This window comes from Suncus etruscus, chromosome 3, assembly GCF_024139225.1.
Source record: "Suncus etruscus isolate mSunEtr1 chromosome 3, mSunEtr1.pri.cur, whole genome shotgun sequence".
NCBI lineage: Eukaryota > Metazoa > Chordata > Mammalia > Eulipotyphla > Soricidae > Suncus > Suncus etruscus.
In genome coordinates, this window is record NC_064850.1 from 163,529,338 (window position 1) to 163,538,714 (window position 9,377).

Consider the following 9,377-nt stretch of genomic DNA (forward strand, 5'->3'; position numbering starts at 1 on the left):
GTACTATTTCCGACAAGGTTAAATGTGCTCATTCTGACCCAATAAATACACTTCTACTGATTTATCCTACAGAAATTACCACAGAAAGCTAAATAAACCATAAACTTTGTAATAAAATTCTTTTGAGGAAAAGACAAAAAATATTTTTTCCCACCAATAAGGGCTGGATAAATGGCAGTATCTTCATGCAATAGATGTAGTCATGTAAGTAGCTATGAAAAGTAATGTTTATCAAATTGGAGGGCAGAGAGGAAACTTTCAAGGTTGTGTATCTAAAATGTACCTACCTCGCTCGTGTGGTTGATATAAGGATTAGGAGTTAATCCATAACAGAGAGCCTCAGTGTCAGCATACTGCGACCACAAGAGTTAACTATTAACACATTTTTTGCTTAAATAGTATATACCCAAGTCTGAAAGAATACGAAACCAAATAATTACTACTTTGCATAAGACTTCTAAAAAGAAAATTTTTTTTAGATATAACCACAAGACAAAAAGCATAAAATTAATGAAGACTGAATGGCCATCATTCATGTAATAGTGAAAAAAATGCCCCAGTTCACAGAACTACATTTGAGGTTTTAGTTAATTTATTAGCCTCATGCAAGTCACACAATCTGACTCTTACTGCTTGCTGGTCTACAAACCTAAGTGGGACAGATTTAGCATCTAATCCAATGTCTGGCATGCAGATTATTTCAAACACACAGAACCCTCATTCTACATATATAAAAGTAGTTAAGACATATTGCTACTAAACAATCAAGAGCCAACTTGGGTGTGAACATGGAGCCTTTAGCCTCCAAAATACCCAGAAAATTTAGAAATTTTTAGCAAAAACTGCCTATTGTACAGATGTTATCTGTAAACTATAAAGTGACTGCTCTTTTGTTTAAGAGGCCTGACACTCCGGAAAGTCAGTATGATTATTCTGTAGGTACAAATCAAAGTCTGGATGAAATGATCACTTCAGTGACTTTAAATCAATTTGTATAGCGGGACTTAAGTCTATCAGAGGTTACTAACACAGAGATCACTACTTCATTTCCTGTGTGTACCATCATCAATCTTTTTGGGTCCAGTCCATTCTTTACTTTACACAATGTCATTCCTGAGCTACAGAAACCTTTCTCAACTATGCACAGGTAGGTAATCAGAGGCAACAAGATAAACACTTTATCTGCCAACATCAATACTACTTTTTCTAAGCTCTCATACCAAACGTTTATCTTTGGTATTTATGACAATTCAGCCTTGGAGAAGTTTCTTTGAATACAGGAACATTTAAGATCTAAAAAGCATTAAATTCTACCCACCAAAAGGTGGCTCCCATCTTAAAAACTCTGACACAAGAACTGTTGTCTCAGTAGTTCTTTCAAATCTGCCACTTCAAAACCTATGTGGCAAGAAGTCAAATAAATAAATCAACTCAAGATCAGTTTACCTTGGAGTAGAAGTGTTTATAGTTTTATTGGATATTGACTTGTTTCCTATTAGCCATAAAAAGACCCCAAAAAAGTCCCTATGTTTTCTTGTATAACTTATAATACATTATAACATTACTACATATACTTCAATAAATCTTAATCTATAAAGCACATTTCTTATAATTGTTATCAAAAAACCTATAAACAAGCTCCATCTGCTTCATTTCTCCACCAACTGGCCTTGCATTTATTACTAGGCTTTTTAAAAAGCTCATGCAAATCTCACCTTCCATTTTTTAAATTTTATCCAAGCACCTGATGTAACCAATATCTCTGGAACTGTGAAATATTTCACATGATGCCTACTATGAAAAAAATTTTTTCTCATAGTCTATATTTTAACTTCCGGAGTTTTCTACTAGATAGGCAAACCACAGTACTCGGAATTTCAGCCAAGGAGTATATAATTCTACTACTATAATGTATTACCTTTTATACACTTTTAAAAATGTGTTAAAACTGAAAATTAAAAAAATAGTTTAATAAATTCTGATAATTAATAAACTAATTGTTTTATTTAAATAGAACAATCCATTCAACTTAACATTTAAGTATGTCAATGCTACTAGAAATTGATTAGTTCTTTAAAGACCCACATACCTCCAAAGTGTGAGAATATCTTGGACTCACCTCTGAATATTTGCGGGCTATCTAGTTAGCTCTCTGAACTGAGTCTTCCTTTCCCCAAATACAATGCCCTGGTCAGAAAACTATGGCTCTAGGAACCTCAGAGGTGACCTCCCCCAGGGCTAGTCTGACAAGGGGAAGAGGCTAACACACACACACACACACATATATATATGTGTATATATATGTATCAACCCCAATGATGTACAGTGGAAGAAATACCTACTTATGGTAGGATTACAGTACCTAGCACAGTGCCTTTATCGGTATAGGAAGTTTACTAATAAACGTGTGACTGCTTTATAAGCCTGGTGTTCAACTCCTTTGAAACAAAGAATAGCAAATTTAATTATTTGTTGCCTGTCATGGATATTTCTGTCCCTAACAAAAATGAAGGCAAATAATAATCTTCAAGTCTTTTGTTTTCAAAAGCCAAGACCATTAATCTTATGCTTATACTTGCCCTGTATCATTGTCTTTCACTACAAATTCTTTCCAAATGCCATTTCTACTGTAGTAGATTTACAATTGTTGGAGGTTAGCATTTTCTAATGATTGGGAGAACATTTACAACAGCAGATATTTTCAAGTTACAAACTATTTTGGAGTTTCCTGTACACAGATACTTAGATACCTTCTTGATATACTTCATCTGTTGGGAGCCAAAATATTGGTCTATCCTCCCCAATCTTGACATCCCATTCAGTGATTGATGTTTAAAAATATTACTTGAGTTTTAAGGCCCATTTTACTTTGAAGCTTTTAGTTATCCTTTATCTTCTATTTTCTGAAATGTATATTCAAATTAGATAAAAGGAAACAGAAGAGGACATTCTGAAAAGATGTGTTGGGTTTTTGTTCATTATAAGTTCTAATGTTGCCTTTTAATGTAAAAGGAAATGTACCCTTACAAAGAACATTTTAAAAATCAACACAGAATCTGTCTAAAAAGGAAACTTTTAAGAAAGGGACAAAGAATTAGGTAGCTCATTATTTGGAAAAAATAATATAAACATCACATAGAAGATTTAGGTATCAATACCTGAATTCAGTTTAAAATTTCAGCTTCTAGGATATGACACTATTCCTTTCCAGACAAAATAATAATGGTCAGTGACAAGTTCTTACGTTCCCCATTGGATTTTCTAGCAGTCTATAGGGAAACAAAACCATTATGAATAATTTGTTTTAAATTTTGTCTTCATTTCTAAAGAAAAAAACCTGAGTGCTGATTTTTCTTGTAATTGCTTACACTTTCACAACATTTAGGAGTTTTTCAGCATTGTGTCTTCGCTGATGTCTAAAAAGATTTGAGCTCTGACTATACGATTTCCCGCACTGAACACATTCATATGGTTTCTCCCCAGTATGGATTCTCTGGTGATTAATAAGCCCAGAATTCTGGCTAAAGGCTTTTCCACATTCAAGGCATTTGTAAGGTTTTTCTCCAGTGTGTACTCTCTGATGCTGCACGAGAATGGAGCTTCTGCTGAATGCTTTTCCACATTCAACACATCCATAGGGTTTCTCCCCACTGTGGATCCTTTGATGAAGAATAAGGGCTGAGCCCTGACTGAAGTGTTTTCCACATTCATCACATATATGTTGTTTCTTTCGAGAGGGATTTCTCTTTCTTTCAAACCTTCCCTTGGGGAAACAGGTTTCTCCATATTTGAAAATTTGAGGAACATCTATATTGAGCGTCCCAGGAACTTCCTGAGATTCTACAGCTGAAGAAATCTCTTGTTTTGGAGCTAATGCTCCATTTTCAGTCCTGGCATCATCCTCTGAAATAAAAAGAAAATGCAATGTCATTCACTTCCTATTCTGAGAAAGAATTGCGAAGAAAAACTCTTAAAAATTTCATTAAAATAAAAAGTTTGCATGAATTTCTAAATAGTTCTGAATAGTCTTGAGGCTGCTTACACTCCAAAGAAAAAAAGATGAAATAACCAAGTAAATGAATTAATGAGAAAATGTCATGATCACATAAGCAGAGGTTTTAAAAATATATCTGCATTTTTAAAAATGGTAACATAAGTGAGTAGGCTATATAATTGTAGTCAGAAAATGAGTAAAAAGATAGCTAGACTATATGTGTTAGAGAGACAAATTGATACAGCTCGAGTTGGGTTAAACTTTGTTTGGCCTTTACAAAATTACAGTATTTTCCTTTGAGAAAGGGGGAAATTACATCAAATAGAATGGTGATAGGTGAAAGAGATAGTACATTTGAATAGTCACCTGACCACTAGCAGGAGTGATCCCCTGAGCACAAAGTCATGATTGGGCATTACCAGTCATGACCCATCAAGCCCCTTCAAAAGTACAATGGTATATAAAATAAGCAATCTGGGTCCAGAAATGATACAGGACTAAGAAAGAAAAGGATCAAGAAATAAAAGCCCGGGGTCGGAGCGATAGTGTGTTTGCTTTGCACATGGCTGACCCAGGACAGACCTCGGTTCTATTTCTGGCGTCCCATATGGTCCCCCCCAAGCCAGGAGCAATAGAATCTGAGTGCATAGCCAGGAGTAGCCTGAGCGTCACTGGGTGTGGCCCCCGCCAAAAAAAAAAAAAAAAAAAAAAAAAGCCCGAATGATCTACAAGTAGAGAAATAAGAAAATCTTAATCAAAGCCTCCAGCTTTGACATGTAACAATAATAGTGACAGAAAGAGGACAACACTCAGAAAAATATAAACAGGGCTGGAGTGATCGTCTAGCAGGTACGGCACTCACCCTATGTGACAGACCTGAGTTCAATCCTGTATCCTACCAGCACATCATATTGTCCCCCAAGCACCACCAAGATTGATCCCTGAGAACTGCTAAGTGTGTCCCAAACCAAGCAATAAAAAATTTTTTTTTGGTTTTTGGGCCACACTCGGTAACGCTCAGGGGTTACTCTTGGCTATGCGCTCAGAAGTTGCTCCTGGCTTGGGGAACCATATGGGATGCCGGGGGATCGAACCGCGGTCCGTCCAAGGCTAGCGCAGGCAAGGCAGGTACCTTACCTCTAGCGCCACCACCCCCCCCCCAAATTTTTTTAAGTAGTAAATAACGAAAGTTTATAATCAATAATTCAGTAGTAGTCAGGAAAGAGAACAATTAAAATTTAAAGGGCTAGTGAGTAGTGGTGAGGCCTGAATATTTAGAAAAACAGATTTGTATGAATGTGGGGACAAATGGCAAAGAAAAATGTTCCCCTGGTTAGTAAAGACTAGAGTGCTAGAATAAGGCAGTGTGAGTAAATGAAAATTAATCTAGAATTTAAGCAGGCAAGAAATATTCTAACAGGAAATGCTACCTGGGGCCAGAGATATAGCACAGGGGTAAGGCATTTTGCCTTACACACAGCCAACACAGGACTGACCCTGGTTTGAATCCTGGCATCCCATATGGTCCCGAGCCTGCCAGGAGTAACTCCTGAGCACCGCTGGGTGTAACCCAACCCCCCCCCCCCAAAAAAAGAAAAGAAATGCTTCCTCCAAAAACCTAAACAGTGGTTCTTAAATATAATGGGATAAAAGTATGTCCTATGAGGGGCCAGAGCAATAGCACAGCAGTAGGGTTTTTTGCCTTGCACGCAGCTGATCAGGGATGGACCTGGGTTCAATCCCTCGCATGGTTTTATCAATGTACACAAAACATACATGCCATCAATTACCAATATACAGAGAAAAACCAACTAATGTCCTATGCATTTAAAACTTTTTGTAGTTAGGGAGCCTATTTCAGCAAAATAGCTTTTGTAAAAAAGATGAATTATCCCAAATGCCCATTTGTACAAAGTTTCTGAAGAAAAAGTAAAGTTGCAAGCAGAATTCTAGTTCTCACCACAGTGCCGTAGAGAGTGGAGCTCCCACGATGCCCACTTGAGCTGGTTTTCCACAGCATCAAGCTCAGAATTTGGTAATCCCTGAGCTTCTTCCTGAGAAACTATCTCCTCTACAAGCACTTCCCGTTTCCGTCGACGTAGAGAAACCTGTAAATAGTAAAACTGGTTCAGCTAGAGTATGAACAAGAGCTAACTGCACACAATAAATATCATAAGGGCGCACTGCATAGAAATCCTGACAACAGTTAACAGTGGCAAGAATAAGGAAAATAGGAGCGATTAATTGAGTGGCTCATGCCTACTACTATTATGCCTACTGCTGCCGACTCAGGAGGTGACATAAGCTGGCTCACCGGCTGTCCAGGGTCATCGAGTTCACTTTCTAAGTCCTCCAGCACTGTCACTGCTTCCTCTCCATTCTCCGGATGATGCTCTCGAACCCAAGTCTGCAGCTCCTTGGGCAGGATGGCCACAAACTGCTCCAGTACTACCAGCTCTAAGATTTGTTCTTTCGTGTGTGCCTCTGGCCTAAGCCAAAGGCGGCAAAGTTCTCGAAGCTGGCTCACAGCTTCTCGGGGCCCAGGGGAATCCTGGTATCCAAACTGCCGGAACCGCTGCCGGAACACCTCCGGGCCGGGGAGATGGTTCCAGGGAATACTTGATCCCTCGTCAACATCAGGATCCTCCTCCAGCTTCACTCTCAGGATTTTCTCCTCTTCATCTGCAGTTGGGATGATAAGTATGGAATCTTCTTCCCCTGACTGTGCAGACATCCTGATGTATTACTTCAAGGAAAGAAAGCCACGGATGGAAGGAGGCCTCGGGGAGCTGTCCTGCACTCTTCTTAGGGTTTCCTAAGGCATCAAGGGAAAAAAGATCAAATATCCTTTCAACTTGGCCATATTCTGACAAAAGGAAGTAAAGTATCTAGTCTTTTAATGGATTAAGAATTCTAGTGACAGGGCCAGAGAGACATCACATCAGGTAGGGAAGTAGCTTAGTGCTCACCTGACCCAGGTTCTATCCCGAGCACCCCATTTCACTCCAGGAATCACAAAGCCATGGGAAAGCGTGCTCACCTCAGTGTCATCGAAACACACCTAGCCCCGGAATGCATGCTACCCAGTAGGGCTGGTGTTCCTGCCAGTCAAAACTAGGGAATTCCTCCTTATCAGCTTAAAGAAAGGAAAAGAATAAAAAACACTGAACAAAACACCTTTTTAAGTTCAAAGAAGCTATTAGTTACACTTAGGAACATCCTGAAATTCAAATACACATTAAGAAAATTCACTGGCTCAGCCAGAGGGGCCAGCGTAAGACAAAAAGAGGCCCCCCACCACCACTAGGATGCCAAGCAGCGCTTCACCACCGAACAACAGGCATGAGTCACGGCCTGTTCTCCCAAGAAGAGCCGCTCACAGTCCTTCCTTGGAAGATGAGTCCCACCTCGCCCCGCTTCCATCTTCAGGGAAGCCCGGGGCTGTTTCTGACCCTTTTTGGGGGCTTCATTTGCACCGTCACGCCCAAGCCACTGCTGACAGCATGGATCATGAAATCGTGCACCTACTGGACGTGCGCGGGGCTGGGGTCCTTCTACCTTGCCTTTCTCTCTGCCGCTGTACTCAAAAGCCGCAGCAGAGAGGGGCGCGCAGGCAGTGCCTGGGCTTGGGGGCTCCGGGTGACGGGCTCGCCCACCTTCCTGCCGCCCGCGTCCCCGGGAGCTCCCAGGCCCCGTCCCTCGGGCTGAAACCCAGCTCGGCACTTCCGGCCGCGGCCCGCGAACTACAAGTCCCGGCAGCCCCCGCGCGGCCGCCCTCTCCCGGCAGCCCCCGCGCGCCGCCGGGAGGCCTCGACGAGAACAAAACCGGCCCTGGGGGGAGGGGGGAGGAGAGGGGGGAGGGAGGCCGCGGAGACGGACCGCGGGAGCGAGTCGCGCGCCCGCCCGACGCCAGCCTTCGGCGTCCTCGCGCAGGCCCCGCCGGCGGCCCGGCCTTCCCTCGCGCTCCCCGGCAGCCCAGCAAGGGCCCTGCGCGGCTCCCGCCCGGCGGCCCGCGCTCTTCCCCAGCCCCGCGCCCTCGTCGCGCCTCGGCTCCCGCCCGCCCGCCCGGCGCGAACCTCCTGCTCCGGAGCCGCGGCCGCTTGGCAGTCGGCGGCCGACGCAGAACCGCTCGCGAGCCGCGTCTCCCAGCAGCCCCCGCGCGGCCGCTTCCGGTCCGGGGCCGCGGGGGCGGGGCGAGCGAAGCGCCGCGTTGCCATGGAGACGCGCGCCCGGCGGGGGCGGGCCGGGGCGGGGCGCGGCGGAACGGAACGGAACGGAACGGAACCCGACACCCGGGCCACAATGAGCGCTTTGAGGCGGACGGCGCTTGGCGCGGCGCCGGGTTCTGTTCTGGGCGCCGCGTCCGAGAGCGGAGAATAAAGGGAGGATTCTGGCGGGGAGAGAGCTGTGCTCGCGGTTGCATAACCCCCTGGCGTGCGTGATCTCATCGCGTCCTCGCCACCGCCCCGGGATGCTCGGAAGGAGTCAAGAACTTGGTGCGCCCGCTGCGTCGTGCCAGGCACCGTCCTGCGTGATTTTCACAGCTGACCCTCGGCAGGACACTGGGACTCTGCTTCATCCCCACCTCCTAGCCGAGACCATTGAGGCACGGGCAACTTGCATTTGCAAATCCAAGGTGCAAGGTGTGCGAGAGGCTCCTCTGGGCTAAGGGGTCCCAGGCGGAACCTGGCCTTCGGCCTGCCTGCTGCACAACCTCAGCTGCCTGAACCATCTCTCAAGAGGCCGTCTTCGGCATTCGGCTTTGCATTTAAAAAATAAGAGGAAACGGCTGCAGAAGCGATCACAAGTACTTCATTGAAAGACTGCTGCCTCTCACTACCTGAATTCAGACCTAAAGGCTCCTGGCATGGGCCTCCAAGGCCCCGCGCCGTCCGTCTGTCGGCTCCTTGCCTGGCCGAATTCTGAGGGTCAGTCAGTTCCTACTTTAGGACTGATTCTGTGGCCCGAGTGGTCAGCTTCACTGAAGTACTTTTTCTCAGGGAAGTCTTACCACCCTAACAAGTGTTCGTAGACATCCATCTCACTTTTTTGACTCCCTGGCTTGGTTGCGTTTCTGTTCCTTCATTCTACAAGGGCAGGGACTGTCTTATTCACCACAGAATTGCCCACTGAGTCGTCGGATGACCAACGCCTGGTACATAGAGAGCTCAGTCAATGTTTGTTGAATAAATGAATGAATTGTGTGTGGGTCACATTGCTGGGTCACATGTTAGGCATCAGAAACCACACAAAGGAGGCCTGTTGTCTAACTTCTATGTCAGAGGCGCAGGCCCAGCCTTGCAGAAGTGTTCTAAGATCCTCAGGTCTTGGCTTTCTCCCTTTTTTAGCAAAGTGCCCTTTCTGGGGGAGGATTGCAGGAAGT

General features: G+C 44.3%; 1 protein-coding gene across 1 annotated transcript; it reads right to left on the minus strand.

Moving 5' to 3' along the window:
- Window positions 1–3,106: 3,106 nt before the first annotated feature.
- LOC126003461 (zinc finger protein 24) lies at window positions 3,107–8,189 on the minus strand. The gene is made up of 4 exons (XM_049769710.1): window positions 8,071–8,189; window positions 6,309–6,809; window positions 5,955–6,102; window positions 3,107–3,903 (listed from the first exon to the last, which is right to left on the minus strand). The coding sequence occupies exons 2-4, from the start codon at window positions 6,726–6,728 to the stop codon at window positions 3,365–3,367; spliced, it is 1,107 nt and encodes a 368-aa protein (XP_049625667.1). The 5' UTR covers window positions 6,729–6,809; window positions 8,071–8,189; the 3' UTR covers window positions 3,107–3,364.
- Between the last annotated feature and the right edge of the window lie 1,188 nt (window positions 8,190–9,377).

What these genes read in the sequence shown, in the direction of transcription:
- LOC126003461 (XM_049769710.1), bottom strand. Translation starts at nt 6,728, where the DNA reads ATGTCTGCACAGTCAGGGGAAGAAGATTCCATACTTATCATCCCAACT. An exon ending in TCGATGACCCTGGACAGCCG is followed by an intron (nt 6,103 to 6,308) that starts GTGAGCCAGCTT and finishes TACTATTTACAG; the next exon opens with GTTTCTCTACGTCGACGGAA. An exon ending in CCACTCTCTACGGCACTGTG is followed by an intron (nt 3,904 to 5,954) that starts GTGAGAACTAGA and finishes TTTTTATTTCAG; the next exon opens with AGGATGATGCCAGGACTGAA.